At 38.6% G+C, this 22,440-nt stretch overlaps 1 protein-coding gene across 1 annotated transcript in view; it reads left to right on the forward strand.

Moving 5' to 3' along the window:
- The first annotated feature begins 1,756 nt into the window (after positions 1 to 1,756).
- LOC134601238 (tetratricopeptide repeat protein 24-like) overlaps positions 1,757 to 22,440 on the forward strand; it is a 110,242-nt gene continuing 89,558 nt past the window's right edge. The window contains exons 1-2 of the mRNA XM_063445705.1: positions 1,757 to 1,840; positions 19,999 to 20,677. Coding sequence (XP_063301775.1) covers positions 20,014 to 20,677 — 664 coding nt within the window. The 5' untranslated portion in view covers positions 1,757 to 1,840; positions 19,999 to 20,013. The remainder of the gene's footprint in view (positions 1,841 to 19,998; positions 20,678 to 22,440) is intronic.

Consider the following 22,440-nt stretch of genomic DNA (forward strand, 5'->3'; position numbering starts at 1 on the left):
ACGCCAGCCGTTGCGGCCCCGTTCTTACTAATAATAGACAACATGCCCACATTAAAGATGGCACTGGTGTTCGTGTGACGTCACAATTTCACACACGTTTTGGAGTCAAAGGCCACGTACTGATCAATCACAGCACTGAAAGGCATATTTAAACCATGTAATGCCTTTTCTCGGTGCCCTGTCATGGTTTCCACTTGTTGGTTGTCAGAGAGCGCGTTCTTGGTAATTTCTGTTTTTTGACATTTGCTTGTAAGTTTGACTTTCCCTACTTCTGGTATCCTGATCTTTGACTTGTATTTTTGTATTGTCTCATTCTGTATCGCCGACCTCGGCTTGTTATTAGTCCATTATTTTTTATGTTAAGTTCGGACATTCTAAGGCCTGGTATACATTGTTTGTGTTATTATAGTTTTGTGTGTTGGGTCATACAGTAGTTGTGACATTTTGCAAATGGTATGCCATCATGGGAGTAATTCTAATTCCTGGGCTACGATGTGGTCTCAAAGGCAACATTACTAAGCTGGCAAATTTCAATGTGAATAAACTGAAAAATGTACCGTGCTATGTTTGACCCTGTAACTTTCCAAAACACCATAAAACCTGTTCATGCGGTGTACTGTTGTTCTTGGTAGACTTTGCTGAATACAAATATGTGTATTTTATTGCTGTATAAGCTAATAGTATTATGACATTCACAGTTAAAATGCAATGGACAACTAAAAAAAGATCAAAATGTCTTAATTTCCCATATTTTACATTTTATTCATATTAAATTATGTTTCTTATATAAATATTTGATGTGAAATGAAACCCCTGTTTCTCCTGAACAGAATGATATTTGATAAGTGTGGATGCACCTAATATGAAAGAAGTGAATTACGGTTGAGAAGACATATAGCACAAAGTCCAGGTTTTGTTCATGTTTTGTTTTGATCAGAACTTATACAATTGCCTCTGTCCTTAAGGGGTTAAGTAACCATAAGCACTTTCTTTGCGTTATACAATAGCACTTTAAAGATGGTATTTGTGAGCCACTGGATCTTAGAAGTGAATGCCTTTTTGCAATTTAACAGTGGTTTGCACAATATTAACATGAGTTTATATTATGCTTTATGTGTGTTTTATGCATTTGTACTGTATAATCACTGTAATATTTCATCTTATTTATATATATATATATGTGTATATTTTTCAATTGTGTTGAACATTTTGTTTACACCGAGCACTTTAGTACATTGCACTGAATTAAGCACCTAATTGAAGTGTGATTTTAAACGCTACACTATTTTATTATCTTTTATTTTTTATTTGGTGTTAGGGAAACACTTATTAGTGAACGACAGTTTACTGAATTTTTAACTTTTATATCATGGAATATTCAATTATTTATTTCCACAATCTATAAATTGTGAGCAACTGTGCGACATTCTCACTAAACAGGTAATTGTGGACAACTGGCAAGAGAATTGCAAATTTGATTAAAATATTGTGTAAAATAGTGTAAACATTTTCTAATTCAGCTATTTTTCTAATTTGGTTATTTTCGCATAGAACTTACAATTTCCATGTCAATTATCCACAATTCAGAGTTTATTGAAGTCACTTTGAGTACTGAAGCTAAAATCTGCCTAAGGCAAATTATGCTCTCAAAGTCCACTCCTTAAACTAATATGTATTGTTGTTATGTTGGCATACAAGTATTTAGAAGTTGCTAGGGCAGTTGTTATAAACATTTAGTTGACAAGTCAAAAGAATACTTGGTTCCTGTGTACAGAAAAGTGTTTATACGTTACAATAGGAAAACTAAATTGCAAGAAGAGTTCAACCTATCAATTTCACAGTGAGTAAAAACTAATATATTTAGCAAATACAGTACTATATTTTGTTACCTGGTATTATCTGATATATTTTGTGTTACTTTGTAATATATGATGTCACTGCGTGTGACAGTATTTTGTTTTACTTTGTAATAGCTGATGTTACTGTGTGTGACAATATGTTTAACCCTTGCTTGTCAGCGCTATATGTAAAAGTTTGAAATGAGATACATTGTTGAACTCAGAATTGGTGTATTTCAATTCTTCACAATTCTGCTTTGTTTCTACAGAGGTATCTGTGAAATACCATAAAAGTGAGCTAAAAATATTTTACAATATCATGAAAGTAAGCTAAAAAATAGTGGTGATAATTATTATAAAAATACATAGATGGGTCAGCGCTAAGTAATACAGAGATGTAAACAGATAATTATTATGCCAAAACATTGAACAAAATGTGTAAGAAAATAATAATTGCATGAAATAAAAAAATGTGTGTGTATATATATATAAAAAGAGTATAGTGTGCTTTTTGGTGGACGCTGGAATTGCAAAATACAAGCTAAAATGACAGCAGTTCTATATTTTGCCATCATTTTAAGCCAAAATATATATATCAATAATATCTATTTTTAACAACTTCTATTAGATGCAGTTGTATCGATACTTTTCTATCTCAAATTTCTTAAAATTCTTTTCTATGCTATTTCACAATTAAAGGTCAATCTAAACATGTAATCGAGCCCCTGTTTTTGTGCACGTACATAAAGTGGCCTATAGCTTTAGACATTTGCAAAAAAAAAACCTGCTGCTGCTATGCGATTCCCGATTTATTTTATATGGCAGGGAAGAACAGACTGTTTTGCATATATTATCAGCACGCGGGTAGTCCCCTGTCCTCTCTGTTATGTCTTTAAACCTACATTATTTTGACAAGCATCATTGGTACCTTGGGAGAATGCTGTGCATAGTCTCATTTACTAAACTGTGAATAAATTAAAGCCATTCTCTTACAAAGGACTGGCAAGTAGAAAGAGGACAATATATCTGACAGATTGCTCTGAAATTGTACTTAGACCTCTAGATGACACAATGTAATGCTTATTCTGGATATCCCTAGAACACAGTGATCAGAATTATATACCTTACTAATCTGATATAATGTAATGATTGCAATTTTAACAAAGAGAATTTGCACAGCCCCGTGTCCCCAACACTCTGGGTATATTTAATATAAATATATAGTTAGTGGCTCAAAACTCCCAAACCTGACTTTTCGCAGTAGACTTAAAGGAACAGTATAACAGCTTCATCTAGATGCTGTTGTTACAGTGCCTACAAATGTTTCCTCCTTCTTAGTGGCCCCAGATCTAAATACCGTACATTAGTAATTTGTAGGCTTGGAAGATACGCCACCAAGCTCTCTGGGTATGAATGCTGGAACTGTGCTTCCTGGCTTTTATATCCTAACATTCTGTGACATCACGCACATATGCACAGTGCCGTTTTTTGTTTTGTTTTGTTTTTTTATAGAGAATCATTGCATACAATGATTCCCTATGGCAGAATTGTAGCATCATCACGGCGACTGCATCACATGCACCTATGGTCCCCAATGCACCTCACTGTGGAGCATTGGATTGGACTGGGATGTCATCTGGCTTGGCGGTGACCACGGCAGCCCTGAGAGACACTGGAAAGAAAGTGCATAAATAATTAATTTTCGTTTAAAATCATTTTTTTTCATTATATTTTTTTGCAGGCTGGATGGCACTTAAACTAAGTAAGGGCATTAATACCGTAGCGTTAGCAATGCAAGATACTTTTTCTCACTAGATCTATGAGCAGAATGGTGGGAAATTGCGCCAATTAGTTTACTGCAATATATATATATATATATATACCAAAGAAATGAGTTACCCCTCTCTGTCTCATTAGAGATTTTTTTTTTTTTACCTGAAGCTGAGCTTAAGCAAGGTGAATTGTTAGTGTATGGCCCACCTAAGAGGTTTGCCTTGACATGGCAGATGAGCTTACATCTAATGGCCATGGGAGGTACTAAAAACCTCCAGTTGTTTAAATGTGCATAGGGATTTGGGATATTGCGCAGGTAACTCTACTCTTTGGTTCTTATTGTATGTATTGGGGCTGATGTGTACTATGGTCATTGCTGCAGCCCAAGAGTAGTGGGAATTTGAGAACAGGACTTTTTTTTGTGTATTTTTATTTGCAAAATATATATGTTTATACATAATTTGCGGTTCACTGATTGGCTGATTTTCTATCCCTTTTGGTTTATCTGATTCATATTCCCAAATCTTGCTTTATTAATGACATTAGGACAAGCAGAACTACTATATGGCCAATATTCTGTCACCCTAAAATTATTTTTTTTATTTCAAGTAAAGCGGTTTGGCTAAAATTAAAAAAAGTCTATCAAAACTAATCCAATCAGCATGAAGAGAGCTCAAAATGATAAAAAAAATGTGCCCCAAAAACCCAGTAAAAAGCCAGCAGAGGTCCTTAGTGTCAGGATTCCAGCCTACCTACCTCTCCGGTGCTTTGGATCCCTCCACCTTTCTGTCTGACGCTGCTTGCCTGCGTGCTGTGAGAATATACATGCGACTGAATAAAGTACTGAATTTGCCATTCACCAAATCGAACACGGAATTTGGTAGACCGAATTCGGGGCCAAAAATTGGTGTCAGGGGTCAGAATAGAAGGGTCAAGTACCCTCCCAGAATAGTAGTCAATTCCAAGCAGAATTGGACTAATCAGAATCTTGTCGCCCTGTTGTGGTTCTTGGCAGCCGTATAGCATGTTCCTCTTGTATAATAGTTGTGTCACGGGAGTCTTACCCCAAGGACTGCAGTATTGTAGCAACACGGTGTGTTCTGCCTACGTGGCCCGAAGAGAGGAGTGACACAGGCACCAGCAAAGGTACGTTTGTGACAGAAGCCCCCGGGAGGATAAACCCACTGGGTGTGAGGGACCAGGCTTGCCCAGGTGACAGTGATGAAAGGAACGGACCAACCTCAGAGTATGCATATCAACCCGAGGGACCTAGGAATGGTCTACAGGACAATACCCTTTCAAATGGACCAGATACTGGAGGCTACCCTTAAGGAACCTAAAGTCAAGGATAGCAGTAAACTCATACTCTTCAGCATCTTCAACCAATACAGGAGGCGGAAGAGCGCGAGGTCCAGTAACCGATTATAGACTAGAGGTTTCAACAGGGAGGTATGGAAGACATTAGGTATATGCATGGAATGAGGCAAATCCTGAGCATACGATACAGGGTTACCATGGCTGGCATGCTGTTGTTCTTCCAACTGCATACACCTCACAGGGAATGCCAGCTCTGGATGAGCACATGGCTTGTTTGCGTAGTACTTGGGAGCAGGTTGCACAACTATTGGCTAAGGCTCAGTGGTAGTGTACTGGTGAAGCGCTATACAATATTAAATTATAACAATAGTGTTTTTTCCTATTTACAATTGGTGAATAAACTTTAACATGTGAATATATGTATAAACAGTACCTTTTAGGTATATACAGAGGTGTTCTAAGTTGGTAATCAGTACCTTAAGAAAAACAGAATATACCAAACATAGTGTAAACTGTGACAAAAATGAAAATAGATTTAAATTAAGAGGGAAAATTCCCACTCACACTTTGGAGAGCTAATAATGTATAGCTCAATTTGATCGCCTGTGGGGTCCGTGGAGGCGACCCTATCCCTTCTTTTTGCTGGATATTGTTGTCTTAAAACTCTGAAATGTTAAAACATATATATGGTGCAGTACCGTATGGTTCCAAATATATGTGAAAAAAAAAGAACAGATTTGTACTCACAGACACAGAGCCATCCACATCGGCTCTGATCACGGGTATATGTGGTTCAGGACCACACACCTTCTTTAAGAGCAGGAACAATGCCACCAGTGTTTATAGAAATGTAAGTATATTTATTACATAAAATTATTTATAACAATAAAAAACTATATATAGCAATATAAAAACACTGTATAGGCATAAAAAAAGTCCAAATAAATAAAGACCGGTATTCTCCAAGTTCCAGGACGCGTTTCGCTTTAACAGCTTCTTCAACTGGATAAAAAAAGTCTCTATTTCTTCTTTGGGACCTGTTCCTGCTTTTATATGTCTTTAAGAGTCCATTCCTTAATTAAGAGTCCGTGATTTCGCGGGCTATCTCCATGGGAACGGTGACGCCCTGCGATTCACGTCTCGTTTTCACGTATTTCCGGGTTTCCGCGTCACTTCCGGTCACGTGTCTCTCGGCCGTTACGTCATGCGTTCCACCTTGCGGTTCACTCGGACGATACCCGGAAGTGTGTGGTATCATTCCACAATGATGGGAGATAGATATATGGATAAGAAAAACACATACATTCATAATGGCAGAAGTTTAAATGAGGGGAAATGTTGATTATTTCTTAAATCTTATCATTAAAAACAGGATAAATATATTTGTTTCCTGTCTTTCTAATGAATGGAGCCATAGATATATGGCAAAGGGACCGATAGTTTTATATAGAGAAATTAAGTTAAATTCGCAGAAGTTCCATTGTAGCAATAGGGGAAATGAATAATACACATGTATAGATAACCAGGACCATAAAGTGCATAAATATTTTCTTAGTGAATTCTCGCTATAGGCGGCCAAATGGGGCGTTAATAAAAGAGATCTAATGAGGCAACTAGGCAATTAATTATGGAAATATATACATAACCAGGACCATAAAGTGCATAAATATAATTATAAGGGATCCTAGCTATAAGCAGCAGAAAAGAGCATATATAAAGATATCTAATGGGTAAAATTAACAATATCAAAACTAAAAAGGCATATAAAGACCCAATTAAAATCCTTCATAAGAACGAGAACCTCCTAAAATTGAAATAAAACATATATTTATCTTAAAAAATGGCACATCTCAAAGTCCGTGTTAAGACCATATGGGATGAGCGTGTTTAATTTAAAAATCCATTCCATCTCGTTCTTACTCATTTTTGCATCAAAATTTCCTCCTCTCCAATCTTTTTCTAGTTTTTTGATTGCAAAAAATTGGGTATCGGCTGTTTCGCAATTGTGGTGGATTTTGTAATGGGCCGAGACACTATGGTTCTCAAACCCTTTAGATATATTCCTTCCATGTTCTTCAATTCTTATATGCAGTGCCCTTGTGGTTTTACCTATATATTGTAGACCACAAGGGCATACCATGCAATAAATGAGATTATTGGAATGGCAAGTCAGGAGTTCTTTAATTTTATATTTAGTTCCGTCTTTGCTGAAAAAATGGTTCATGTGTCTCTTTTTGCTGGTAGTTCTTTTACATGCTAGACAGCTTCCGCATCCAAAAAAACCCTTTTCTAAATTTAAAAATGTGTCATTGGTTTTTCTTTCTTTTAGGAAGCTTGATGTAAGTGCCGTGCGTAAATTGTTTACTCCCCTGTGTATGAATCTGGGTCTTTTAGGGAGGAAGGTTTTTGCTACCGGGTCTTGAAGGAGAATGGGCCAGAATTTGGAAATAATATTTCTGACTTTGTGATTTTGCGTGCTATAATTGCATATGAAGGGGATTTCTTTGAGTTCATTATCCTTTTTCTCTTTGTATTTTAAGAGCTTCTCCCTCTCCATTGTTTTTACCTCTTTCCTAGCTTCTTCCAATTTTATTTCCTCATAGCCTTTCTCTATGAATTCTTGTTTGATTTTATTTGATTGGGTCTCAAAGGTGGTGAGATCCGTGCAATTCCTGCGGATACGCAGGAATTGCCCTCTAGGGGCGTTCTCGAGCCAGGGGGCAAAATGACAGCTTTCTCTACCTATGAAACTATTCGCTTCTACAGTTTTGAAGTGATTTCTGGTCTTAATACTACCATCTTCTATATATATTTGTAGATCCAGAAATATGATTTCTGATTTGCTCCAGTTGTTGGTGAGTGTTATCCCCCATGTGTTATTATTGAGATAGTTTAGAAATGTCATTAAATCCCCTTCCTCTCCTTCCCAAATAAAAAAGATGTCATCAATGTACCGGCCATAGGTGACCAAGTTCTGCCTCCAGCCATGCTGGCCATAGATGAACTCTTCCTCCCAATGGGCCATAAATAAATTAGCATAGCTGGGGGCAAACTTGGTCCCCATGGCCGTACCATTGATCTGGAGATAAAATTCTTCTCCATACCAAAAAAAGTTATTCTTTAGGATTAAATCCATACCTTCCAAAATGTAATCTATTTTAGTGCTTGTTAGATCTGAGGTATTAGTTAAGAAAAATTTAGTGGCATTACACCCGTAACTATGTGGGATATTGCTATAGAGGGCCGTAACATCACTGGTGACTAAAAAACAGTTTGGGTTCCAAGAACATTCTTTTAAAATATTTAAAATGGAAATGGTGTCTTTACTGTATGAGGTAGTTTTCTTAACGAGGGGTTGAAGATGAATATCTACATATTGGGATAACCTACTTGATATAGAGTCTATTCCTGCTACAATGGGTCTCCCTGGGGGGTTATTTACATCTTTATGAATTTTCGGTAAAAAATAAAATACAGGAATTTTTGGATATTTAATATTTAAAAAGTCGAATTCTTTTTCATTTAATATTTGTAACTCTTTTCCCTTGTTAAAAAAATTTAAAAAGTTTTGATTCATATTGTTACTGGGGTTGTAATTGAGTTTTTGATATGTGTGTGCATCTAATATCAAAAACTCAATTACAACCCCAGTAACAATATGAATCAAAACTTTTTAAATTTTTTTAACAAGGGAAAAGAGTTACAAATATTAAATGAAAAAGAATTCGACTTTTTAAATATTAAATATCCAAAAATTCCTGTATTTTATTTTTTACCGAAAATTCATAAAGATGTAAATAACCCCCCAGGGAGACCCATTGTAGCAGGAATAGACTCTATATCAAGTAGGTTATCCCAATATGTAGATATTCATCTTCAACCCCTCGTTAAGAAAACTACCTCATACATTAAAGACACCATTTCCATTTTAAATATTTTAAAAGAATGTTCTTGGAACCCAAACTGTTTTTTAGTCACCAGTGATGTTACGGCCCTCTATAGCAATATCCCACATAGTTACGGGTGTAATGCCACTAAATTTTTCTTAACTAATACCTCAGATCTAACAAGCACTAAAATAGATTACATTTTGGAAGGTATGGATTTAATCCTAAAGAATAACTTTTTTTGGTATGGAGAAGAATTTTATCTCCAGATCAATGGTACGGCCATGGGGACCAAGTTTGCCCCCAGCTATGCTAATTTATTTATGGCCCATTGGGAGGAAGAGTTCATCTATGGCCAGCATGGCTGGAGGCAGAACTTGGTCACCTATGGCCGGTACATTGATGACATCTTTTTTATTTGGGAAGGAGAGGAAGGGGATTTAATGACATTTCTAAACTATCTCAATAATAACACATGGGGGATAACACTCACCAACAACTGGAGCAAATCAGAAATCATATTTCTGGATCTACAAATATATATAGAAGATGGTAGTATTAAGACCAGAAATCACTTCAAAACTGTAGAAGCGAATAGTTTCATAGGTAGAGAAAGCTGTCATTTTGCCCCCTGGCTCGAGAACGCCCCTAGAGGGCAATTCCTGCGTATCCGCAGGAATTGCACGGATCTCACCACCTTTGAGACCCAATCAAATAAAATCAAACAAGAATTCATAGAGAAAGGCTATGAGGAAATAAAATTGGAAGAAGCTAGGAAAGAGGTAAAAACAATGGAGAGGGAGAAGCTCTTAAAATACAAAGAGAAAAAGGATAATGAACTCAAAGAAATCCCCTTCATATGCAATTATAGCACGCAAAATCACAAAGTCAGAAATATTATTTCCAAATTCTGGCCCATTCTCCTTCAAGACCCGGTAGCAAAAACCTTCCTCCCTAAAAGACCCAGATTCATACACAGGGGAGTAAACAATTTACGCACGGCACTTACATCAAGCTTCCTAAAAGAAAGAAAAACCAATGACACATTTTTAAATTTAGAAAAGGGTTTTTTTGGATGCGGAAGCTGTCTAGCATGTAAAAGAACTACCAGCAAAAAGAGACACATGAACCATTTTTTCAGCAAAGACGGAACTAAATATAAAATTAAAGAACTCCTGACTTGCCATTCCAATAATCTCATTTATTGCATGGTATGCCCTTGTGGTCTACAATATATAGGTAAAACCACAAGGGCACTGCATATAAGAATTGAAGAACATGGAAGGAATATATCTAAAGGGTTTGAGAACCATAGTGTCTCGGCCCATTACAAAATCCACCACAATTGCGAAACAGCCGATACCCAATTTTTTGCAATCAAAAAACTAGAAAAAGATTGGAGAGGAGGAAATTTTGATGCAAAAATGAGTAAGAACGAGATGGAATGGATTTTTAAATTAAACACGCTCATCCCATATGGTCTTAACACGGACTTTGAGATGTGCCATTTTTTAAGATAAATATATGTTTTATTTCAATTTTAGGAGGTTCTCGTTCTTATGAAGGATTTTAATTGGGTCTTTATATGCCTTTTTAGTTTTGATATTGTTAATTTTACCCATTAGATATCTTTATATATGCTCTTTTCTGCTGCTTATAGCTAGGATCCCTTATAATTATATTTATGCACTTTATGGTCCTGGTTATGTATATATTTCCATAATTAATTGCCTAGTTGCCTCATTAGATCTCTTTTATTAACGCCCCATTTGGCCGCCTATAGCGAGAATTCACTAAGAAAATATTTATGCACTTTATGGTCCTGGTTATCTATACATGTGTATTATTCATTTCCCCTATTGCTACAATGGAACTTCTGCGAATTTAACTTAATTTCTCTATATAAAACTATCGGTCCCTTTGCCATATATCTATGGCTCCATTCATTAGAAAGACAGGAAACAAATATATTTATCCTGTTTTTAATGATAAGATTTAAGAAATAATCAACATTTCCCCTCATTTAAACTTCTGCCATTATGAATGTATGTGTTTTTCTTATCCATATATCTATCTCCCATCATTGTGGAATGATACCACACACTTCCGGGTATCGTCCGAGTGAACCGCAAGGTGGAACGCATGACGTAACGGCCGAGAGACACGTGACCGGAAGTGACGCGGAAACCCGGAAATACGTGAAAACGAGACGTGAATCGCAGGGCGTCACCGTTCCCATGGAGATAGCCCGCGAAATCACGGACTCTTAATTAAGGAATGGACTCTTAAAGACATATAAAAGCAGGAACAGGTCCCAAAGAAGAAATAGAGACTTTTTTTATCCAGTTGAAGAAGCTGTTAAAGCGAAACGCGTCCTGGAACTTGGAGAATACCGGTCTTTATTTATTTGGACTTTTTTATGCCTATACAGTGTTTTTATATTGCTATATATAGTTTTTTATTGTTATAAATAATTTTATGTAATAAATATACTTACATTTCTATAAACACTGGTGGCATTGTTCCTGCTCTTAAAGAAGGTGTGTGGTCCTGAACCACATATACCCGTGATCAGAGCCGATGTGGATGGCTCTGTGTCTGTGAGTACAAATCTGTTCTTTTTTTTTCACATATATTTGGAACCATACGGTACTGCACCATATATATGTTTTAACATTTCAGAGTTTTAAGACAACAATATCCAGCAAAAAGAAGGGATAGGGTCGCCTCCACGGACCCCACAGGCGATCAAATTGAGCTATACATTATTAGCTCTCCAAAGTGTGAGTGGGAATTTTCCCTCTTAATTTAAATCTATTTTCATTTTTGTCACAGTTTACACTATGTTTGGTATATTCTGTTTTTCTTAAGGTACTGATTACCAACTTAGAACACCTCTGTATATACCTAAAAGGTACTGTTTATACATATATTCACATGTTAAAGTTTATTCACCAATTGTAAATAGGAAAAAACACTATTGTTATAATTTAATATTGTATAGCGCTTCACCAGTACACTACCACTGAACTCACTCTTAAAGATAAGAACTTGGTGTTAAAGCTGCTTATCCATTGTTCACTCTTTGCAAATTAGCGCTAGTACTACCCTGTTTTATTGGCTAAGGCTGCTCAGAGACAGAAGGTACAGGCAGATAGGCATCGTCATGCAGCTCCTTCCTATGTGGTGGGGAATAGGCTTTGGCTTTCTACCAGAAACATCCATCTCAGTGTTCCCTTGATGAAGTTCGCTCCTCATTTCATTGGTCCTTTCTGCTTGCTGCGCAAGGTGAACCCTTTATGCATGTTGCTGTGAAGTAATATTTTATGAGCCAGTAAAGGGGATTCTGATGTCACACCCAAGGCCGGTCCCCTAAGTTACGTTCGGTGCGACAGTTTTCCGGGCGCACCGGACAAGTCTATCTACAATGCCCCTTTTGTTCACAATATAGGCAGAGCCCTTCTCTTCTCCTATACTGTTTCTCAGCCTCAGACAATTTGGTCACCCCTAGTTGAATGGGCTCAGTATCTGTAGATGAAGAAACATAAGGAACTGAGGCCCTAGGGGTTATGGCAACAGTAGGATGTCTAACACAAGTCCTTTGTTGGGCTCTTTCCCTTAGCTGATTATCAACGTCGATTAAATAAATCAATAAGGTCTTCTAGAAGGACTGGAAGATCTCTGGCTGCCACCTCATCCAGGATGTTATCATTAACCCCTTCTATGAACGTAGAAAACAAACCATTTTTGGTGCAATCCACCTCAGAGGCAAGTGTGCGGAAACTAATAGCATAATCCGCTATGGATCTTTTTCCCTGCTTATTCCTCATAAGAGATTTAGCTGCACTCTTCTCTCTGACAGGTGGATCAAACACTTTACGGAAGGCTCTTACAAAGGTCTTGTAATCATAAACCAGGTCCTTGTTTGCTTCCCATAAAGGATTAGACCATTCCAAGACCTTTTCAGTTAGTTGCATAAAGAAACTGATTTTTGACCTTTCAATGGGAAAAGACCTGGGAGACGTTTCAAAATGAAACTCTATCTGGTTTATAAACCCTCGACAGATCTTCAGATGGCCACCATATCTAGGTGGTCATACTGTTGTGACCAAAAGCTTCAATCACCACAGGTATAGGCTATGGAGGCATAGGTGCCAGGTTTTCAGGGGAAAGATGGGCTGCTCTGGCTAACAAGGTCTGGAAGACATGAGCAAATTGGTCGCAAGGACTTTGTGGAGCACCCATTCTTGCAGAGTCCACGGCCCTATTGTAATGTCACAGGAGTATTACCCCAGCACACAGGAAAGTGGAAATCCACAAAAGGTGGGTCCAAAAGAAAGAAAGAAACAAGGTCAGGGTAAGCCAAGGTCAGGAATACAGAAATACACAGAGTATGTTCAAAAATCACAAGTCAAATACGAAGCCAAGTCAGGATACCTGAAATCACAAGTCAAATACAAAGCTGAAGGTCAGGACACCAGAAATCACAAGTCAAATACGAAGCCAAGTCAGGATACCTGAAATCACAAGTCAAATACAAGTCAAGGTCAATAACAGGAATACAACAGGAATACAACTTATACTTAGAGACTTATATATATAGCGCTAACATGTATCAGGACAGAAACCACGGTAGGGCAATGAGTAAAGGCTAGAACAGGCCTTAAACAGGTTCAGAAAAGTACCTATTGGTCCAGGTCATCTCTGCGAACCCAAACAGCATGGGGTCGTCTAGATAACAAGGTCCTTTTAAGGGCGTAACGTCATGGGGATTTAATTATTTAAGGAGCCGCAGTTCGGCACGCGAACAAGCAGAGGGAGCCGTTCAGTCATGTACGGAGCTGTACGGCCTGAGGACTGCAGTAGTGTGGCCACATGCCTTCACACTCCTTCCTTGGAGTTTTGAAACAGGTTCTTCCAGAAACTAATTTAACCAGGGTATTACTTTAAGCCCCATCCTGCCCTTACACCTCATGTACAGAGTATCAGGGATAAATGCATTGAAGCAGCAGGTCCAGACAAAAAGATTGCCATGAAACTTGGTTGGGATGTCCAAGCCAATCAGATTGCTCTATTAATTTCTCATTACAATTAGCAGAAAGACAATTGTCTAAACGGAACTTTACGTAACATAACTATGATTTTGTTCAAGGTTTCAGTAAATTGAAACATCCTTTAGAAAGTCACAGTAGGCTCTGTATATGTTTATAAATAAATTCATTGTTGAATCTCCAAACATACCTGCTGTCGGTGAAAAGAAACGTATAACAATAGGACTTGTTTACTCGTAGAGAAAACTGCAGGGTTTTTGCACCATAATGACATATTTATCCCACTTTTCTATTCCATGTTCTACTAAAGAGATTGGTTTTGAGGAAAAGTGGAAATGAAAATCACTTAACTCTGAAAATATGTGCATTTGATATTCCATTTAAAGTTCATTTTTATATATTCCATTATGATAAAATGATCGGATTAAAAGCCCTATCTGGTGTGTTGTCTTCAGACTACTATAACTCTGAAAAGAACAGCTCAGATGGCAGTTTGAAATGTAAATAGCACTATCCGCTTCCGCAGAGCAATTTATAAGCTCATCAAATCCTAAATATCTTTATAGATCTTTCACGTTGTAGCATGTTAACCAAAGCCAGGCTGAAGCCAACAATCCAAAAATACATTTGGGATGAACTACAATGAACAAGGAAGCAGTAAACAAGCAAATTGAGCCACAATAAGCTGTTCTAAATGCATCACAAGTGTTGTTGTACTTGGTTTTATGTTAATACTAAATTAAATGTGATCATAGGGGAACAATTAAATAAGCTGTCGCTTTTACATTTATTTTTCTTATCAATTATAGTTTGTTAGTTATGTGGAGTATTGAACAGTGCCAGTCACCCACCTAGAACTTGACTTGATGGTAAATTGTTATGGGTTCATTTTCAAGTTAATGCTGGAAAAATGTGGTATGTTTATAGCTAGCTTTTAATGAGGAACTAATGAGCTCCCTGGGCAGCTGAAACCAATATCGCAACACAATCTGCAGGCAGCATTTTTATTACAGAACGGTGTTTGCACACATTATGCAGTCAAGCAAGTTTTTGAAAGTAAGAAAAGTAAAATGTTTGGTGTTGTATAGCGCAGTTGAAGAAAACTATAGGATATGAGTTGATGTGTTTTATGGCCAAGTATCGTTTCGTATAAATAAGTGTGTTATGACCAGGTGTATGTAAGTTCATTTTAGCTGAGATAACACAATTGCATATAAAAAGGGAACGTGTTATGTACTTTGTTTGTTTTTTAGTTTTTTTACATGGTTTTCCTATTAGAGGAATACAATTGGATCTTACTTATCAAACATACTTTACCGCTTTTAGTTTGAGAAGTAAATATCTGTCACACTTAGTGTTTTGCCCTGTACCTGCAGTCTGACAAATTTAACCATTGCCATTTGTGAGAAATAGCAATATTTACATTGGCCGCTAAGGATGCATTTTGTGGTTGTCAAGCATACAACGACTAGAGGTGCTTCCTCGTGAAGGCTTTTCTAATGTTCAGCATCACTAAATGCTGTGAATGCTTTTCATAGGAGCATGGAAGCAGTCAATTGATGGAACATGACTTGGGCTGTAACGACCCAATGCTGCCTTTAATACATCCAAACAATTGTGTCTTAGTATAATTAATTTTTGGGGGGGATGGACAGACAGACAGACACACTGACTGAAACTAAGAACCACAACAGAGTTCAGCCAAGCAAATATAACCTTATGGTGTAGTGAATAGAATTGTTTTGGAGGAGGATAGACAGACAGACAGACATAGAGATAGAAACTAAGAATTGTTTGGGGAGGATGGACAAACAGACATAGAGATAGAAACTAAGAACCACAACAGAGTTTGGCCAAGCACATATAACCTTATGGTGTAGTGAATAGAATTACTAGACAAACAGTTCAAATGGTGTAGTGAATAGGATATAACCTTATGCATAGCTCCCAGCATTACCAGCAGGTATGAAATCTTGATAGAGATTGAGCAGGCCTATGGGAATTTGTCAGTAATGCTAGTGGCATCACTGGTTACTCTGAAAGAAGAGGCATGAAAGCCTCCGGTGAAGTGCTCTGTGCATAGTCCTAGTGCCCTGTGGCTACACAGCACACCACCCATCTGTCAAATGATGCTCTGGTTTGTGCTTTATGGGGACAGTTCCCTGGTGTCCCCGGATGTGAATCACCATTTAACCAATCAAGAACCATAAGGTTCCCATAATTGGAATGTTCACATAACACCTGGGACATCTGGGGGAAAGGAATCAAGGAAGGAAGGACAGACTAAACACCTTTAAAAGAGTTTAATGCATTAAAATGGTGATCTCTGATCCAATTCTGGTTCTATAAAGTCATGGGCGTAGGAACCCCCACAAATCTGGGGGGATAGCATTCTTACTCGCCAGGTATATTCTTATTCAGTAAACTGGGAGTTGTTTATCCCATTGTACAGCATTACGGAATTTGATGGCGCTATGTAAATAATAAAATAATAATAATGTTACATTTTAAGTGTGTGTGTGTGTGTGTGTGTGTGTTTGTGTGAAATAATATAATGTGAAGCATATCAGTGTATCGCATAGCTCCTTAGCAATACAACTGACAGTAATGTGTGAGGTGCAAGTACATCACAGAACACCTCAGCAATAAAATACATGGGAAAGTGCAGTGTGTGAGTGTATCACAAGCTCTACAGCAAAATAACTCACAGGAACTCACAGCAGTTTGTGAGCGTATTACAGATCACCTCATCAATACAATGCACAGGAATGTACAGTGTTTGAATATATATCAGCCAACCCAATGCGTGGCAAAACACTTCGCTGCACCAATCAGCATCTCCCCACAGAGATGCGTTGAATCAATGCATTTCTATGAGGAGTGTTCAGCGTGAATGCTAGTGCTGCACATTGTGCAACACTGGACTAGGAAGCACCTCTAGTGGCCGCCTGATAAGGTATTCCTCGGCAGTAATGTAAATACTGCCTTTTTCTGAAAATGCAGTGCGCTTACATTAAAAAGCCTGCAGAGACATGCTATAAACACTAAAACTACTACGTTTAGCCGTTGTGGTTCTGATGACTATAGTGTTAGATGTGAGCATTCCGTGTGCTCAGTATGGCATCCCTATCCAGATGTGAGCATTGCATGTGCTCAGTATGGCTTTCCTGGCTAGATGTGAGCATTCCATGTCCTCACTATGGCATCCCTGGCTAGATGTGAGCATTCCATGTCCTCACTATGGCATCCCTGGCTAGATGTGAGCATTCCATGTGCTCAGTATGATATCCCTGGCTGGATGTGAGCATTCCATGTGCTCAGTATGATATCCCTGGCTGGATGTGAGCATTCCATGTGCTCAGTATGGTATCCCTGGCTAGATGTGAGCATTCCATGTGCTCAGAATGATATCCCTGTCTAGATGTGAGCATTCCATGTGATCAGTATGATATCCCTGGTTAACCCCTCTATCCACCCGTCCCTAATCGTCTCCCCTCCAACCACCTAGCCTCCTAACCCCCATAAAACAAGTAATATATCTTCTTGTACTTACAGTACTGAAGACACCAGCAGTGCTCTGGGCTCAGGGTTCAGGGCTGAAAGCGTGAGGCGCTGCTCTGCAGTTGTAGGAGACCGGGGCCAGGGCCGGTGCAAGGATTTTTGCCGCCCTAGGCAAAAGTAAAGTTTGCTGCCCCCCCTCATGTGACATCACAATACCCCACCCCTATGATCTGCCATGTTAACTAACGCCAGTGCTGCAGTGCCGCCGTGTTTACATTAAAAGGCATGCAGGGACAAGCTACAGACACCAGAACCACTACATTAAGCTGCAGTGGTTCTGGGGACTATAGTGTTTCTTTAATGTGAGGTAAATTAGAGATTAGTGCCACGAATAATATACTAGATTGCCTACTTACAACCAGATGAGGATGATGATGGGCTCTAGCTGCAGTCTGGCTCCACTGGTCTGGTGTAGAACAGGCTCTCTGGAGGCTGTTTGTAACTGTGGTCACAAAAATCAATGTTCTGGGAGAACGGGAAGCAGCTCCATTTTTTGGGGCCCTTTACACAGCTCAAGGTCTGGGTCCCAGGGTCCACCTTCATGTTCCACCAATGAGTTTGTTCACTGGGGGTGGAGTGTGTAGGGGATGTCCTGATATGTGTGTAAGGAATGCATTGTGTGAATCTGTGTTTGTATGTGTAAGGGCTGCAAGGTGTGTTTCTGTGTATGTACGGGATGCAGTGTGTGCGTCTGTAAGGGTTGCATTGAGTGTGTGTAAGGGGTGCATTGAGTGTGTGTAAGGGGTGCATTGTGTGTTTCTGTCTGTGTAAGGGATGCATTTTGTGTAAGGGTTGCATTTCTTGCGTGTGTGTGTGTGTGTGTAATGCATTGTGTGTTTTTCTGTGTGTAAGGGGTGCATTGTGTGTGATTGTGTGTGTGTGATGGATGTCACTCTCCCCCCTCCCCTGTCACTCTCACCTCCCTGTCACTCTCACCTCCCTGTCAATTTATTTCTCCCTCCCCCTCCCTGTCAATTTCTTTCTCCCCCCCCCCCTGTCAATTTCCATCTCCCCCCCTACTAATTTCTTCCCCTCCCCCAGCTCCATTGTTCTCCAGCAGGGTGTTGTCCCAGGGACACTGCCAGACCAGTGGGAACTGGTTTGGGCAGGAAAAGCCATGCTTGCAAGTGATAATAAAGGGACCTCAACCTAACTTTTTAACCCCTGGACGGATTCATGTGATTTTGACATCAGTTATGCTGATCACAGAAATATAAGTTTTATTCGTATGTGATGTAAAATCAGGGAGTTATAAAAATGTATAAAAAGTATGATTTTTCAGCTTCGAGATAATTGAGTAGATACAGTAAGACTCAATTATCTCCCAAGCAGAGGGGAGGAGATGTATGGGAGTGCTTGTACTGTATACTACGTGTTTATTGGTTGTTCTGTAAACCCCTGTGGGTGGTCCTGTATGTGTTAAACCTGCATAAAAGAAGGCCCTTTGGTGCCAAGTAGACAGAGTTCTTCTTGACCCGCAACACATAGTCCTGTCTCGTGATTGGAGGGGACAGCTATATTCACACTGGGGATTGCATACTCCCTTGAGCTTTAATCACTTAGCTCTTTTGAGAGCTTGATCCTGTTACGCTCTCCTTGGAGGAGAGGTCTTTCCCACACAGTCCTGAATGCTGGAGGTTCATACAGGGTGGAAGGAAGATGGCGCAGCTCCAGTTAAGCTACGGCAGTTGTGGAGTCTGCGGTAGTTGTGGTGTCGTCTGCAGTGCTTGGAGTCCTCAGGAAGCGCTAGGAGCATCCGTCAATGGAAGGTATCCGTTACAACCACATTGCTCAATCTCTGAGGCGGCTGGAGGTATTTTTTCAACGCTTCTGGGAAGCCGTTGAGGCATGGCAAACGGTGAAGCTACATCGATCTCTGGAAGGAGACCGGGAGAATGGCAGCCGGACGGTGGGGGTCTCCTCTCGGGCACTCACTTTCCCACACTGCGAGCAACCTATGCCACTAGCCCACCTGGGCTGAATGCCAATGGGGACAAAACCCCTCTGCATCACCCACACAATCAGAAGACCTGTACCCGCTATCGGCGGCATGATTCCACCCTGATCTTCTGTACTCCCCTCAGGGGAAAGGACTTGGACTCAATGAGGCCCCGAGTCTGTGGCCCGAAGATGCAGGTCGGTATACTTTTTGTTTTCTTTACACTTACTGATTTAAGTTATTTTCCTGTTCACCTCACTCTCAGTGGCACACCTACTACTGAGTGTTTATGGTACAGGGAGTTTTTTTTCTTGTTCTCTTATTTTTCTCTATAGTTAGTTATACAAGCCGTTAAACTAACTATAACCATATCTAGTGAAATATAGTACGCTAGCAAATGTTTTGACCTTCTCTTTTCTCGTAGTTAGACATGACTGATTAGCTTGATCATACTTTCATTAAAACAAAAATTTAAATATGCAGTTACTCTACATGACACAACACTGTCTTATAACGTTTGTTACTATGATGATTGTTTGAGATGTCGTGGCCATACTTGTATGTAATTTTTAAATATAAATTATTATTTTTTTTTTTTTAAAGTTGCATTAACTCCTGCATTTTTATTACAGGTATCTCTTTTTAAAATGGCTGCCTCAGCAGTTCTGAAGTCATCAGGAGAGAATAAGTCTAAGCCCAGTCAAACAATTCAAACGGAGATACTGTCATTGTACAAAGATGGAAGCAAGTTTTTACAAAATGATGACATCAATACAGCTCTCAAAAGCTTTAAAAGAGCATACATTCTTTCCTGTAAGCAGACAAACAAAAAGCTTCAGAAAGCATGCCTATTTAATCTTGGAGCATCTTACATTTGCATTGGCAAACCAAGGAAAGCACTGAAGTGTCTTATTAAGTCTAGAACCAATGGACTAGAAGATCAAGACGGAGATCTGTATTTTAATGTGGCTGCCGCTTATGATGAAATGAAAGAGCATGCTAAAGCAGTGATGTTTTATGAAAAAGCTATCAATGAATATGGATTTGATGAAGTTAATAATATTGCAGATGCCCTAATTAAGCTTGGGTATTGTTTTGTGGCTGTAGAAGATCTTTCCTCTGCTGCACATTCATTTAGGCTTGCAGGTCATTCATATTTGAAGATTGCTAGGACTGAAGACGCAGTGATGGCCATGAGAGAGGCTGCCAACTTCATGATCAAAAGTCAACAATTCTCCAAGACAGAAATCATTCAGACTCTGGATTCCTGTGTTCAATCATGCAGTAGTGTAGATGATAAGAAATTGTTGGGTAAGTTCTAGATCATGCATATTTTATGGACTATACAAAAAACAAACAACAACACCACCACAGTGTGACGTGTTAAGTATAAAATATACTTATCTATATATAAGACTGGCAGCCTCCCAAGATCGCAACCCAAAGCGACCTTAATACAGCAAATATAGGCATTTTTTTTTTTATATATTTATAATTTGCCTATATTTTATGGACTGGAAAATAGGAATTCTAAAATGTTTACAACTGCAAAGGCCCAAAGATATTGTGTAGAGAGAGACAATTGTCTCTCTTTTGTTGTACAAATTCTACAAAAAGGAAAGATTAAAAGATCAGAAATTAAAAGGGGGGCCTCTGACCCTAGTATTTAGAGCAATATTAACCAGAGGACAACCCTAGACAGCCACCTGGGGCTCTGATGATTATTCAAGGCCCCCAGAAGCATTAATTTACCTGGCCACATTAACTATCCATATGTGAAGAACAAAGGGGGGGGGGGGGGTGGGACAAACAAATATCCTACTTAGAACCTTATGGGGTCTTATTCATTATCTGCCAGTATTACCAAGTAGAGGCCCAATGAGTGGCCACTACCCCATCCTTTACCAGAATGAAGGGTAATAAATATATTAAAAATGTAATCATTACCATTTGAAGTACTGGTTGAAGATCTCCTTTCTTCGACCAAAACAGTCCAAATCAAAAGCCATTAACCCCTTAACACCGCAGCCAAATGTACAAGTTGTGAACAGAACAAAACGTAAACAAAACCTGGCATTTGCGCTATATGTCTGTCCAACCGTAATTCACCTCTTTCATATGAAATGCATCCCCCCTTATTATATATCATTTTATTCAGGGGAAACAGGGCTTTCATTTAACATTAAATATTTAGGTATTGAACATAATTTAATATAAAAAATATATAAAAAAATGGGAGAAAAAAAGATTTTTTTATTTTTTTTTAGTTCTATGTGACATTTTAACTGTGGATGTCAAAATACTGTTTGCTTTTACTGCAATGCAATACACATATTTGTATTCAGCGATGTCTCACGTGTAAAACAGTACCCCCTATATACAGGTTTTATGGTGTTTTGGGAAGTTACAGGGTCAAATATAGCGTGTTACATTTGAAATTGAAATTCGCCAGATTGGTTACGTTGCCTTTGAGACTGTATAGTAGCCCAGGAATTAAATTTACACCCATAATGGCATACCATTTGCAATAGTAGACAACCCAAGGTATTGCAAATGGGGTATGTCCAGTCTTTTTTAGTAGCCATTTGGTCACAAACACTGGCCAAAGTTAGCGTTAGTATTTGTTTGTGTGTGAAAAATGCAAAAAACGCCCATTTTGGCCAGTGTTTGTGACTAAGTGGCTACTAAAAAAGTCTGGACAAACCCCATTTGCAATACCTTGGGTTGTCTACTATTGCAAATGGTATGCCATCATAGGGGTAATTTTCATTCTTGGGCTACCATAGGGTCACAAAGGCAACGTAAGCAATCTGGCGAATTTTAATGTGAAAAAACTGAAACACAAGCCTTATATTTGACGCTGTAACTTTTGAAAACACCATAAAACCTGTACATGTGGGGTACTGTTGTACTCGGGAGACTTCGCTCAACACAAATATTTGTATTTCAAAACAGTAAAAAGTATTGCAGCAATAATATCGTCCGTGTAAGTGCTGTTTGTGCGTGAAAAATGCAGAAAACGTCACTTTTACTGGCGATATCATCGTTGTAATACATTTTACTGTTTTGAAACA

The sequence above is a fragment of the Pelobates fuscus genome, chromosome 3 (genome assembly GCF_036172605.1).
Source record: "Pelobates fuscus isolate aPelFus1 chromosome 3, aPelFus1.pri, whole genome shotgun sequence".
Lineage (NCBI taxonomy): Eukaryota > Metazoa > Chordata > Amphibia > Anura > Pelobatidae > Pelobates > Pelobates fuscus.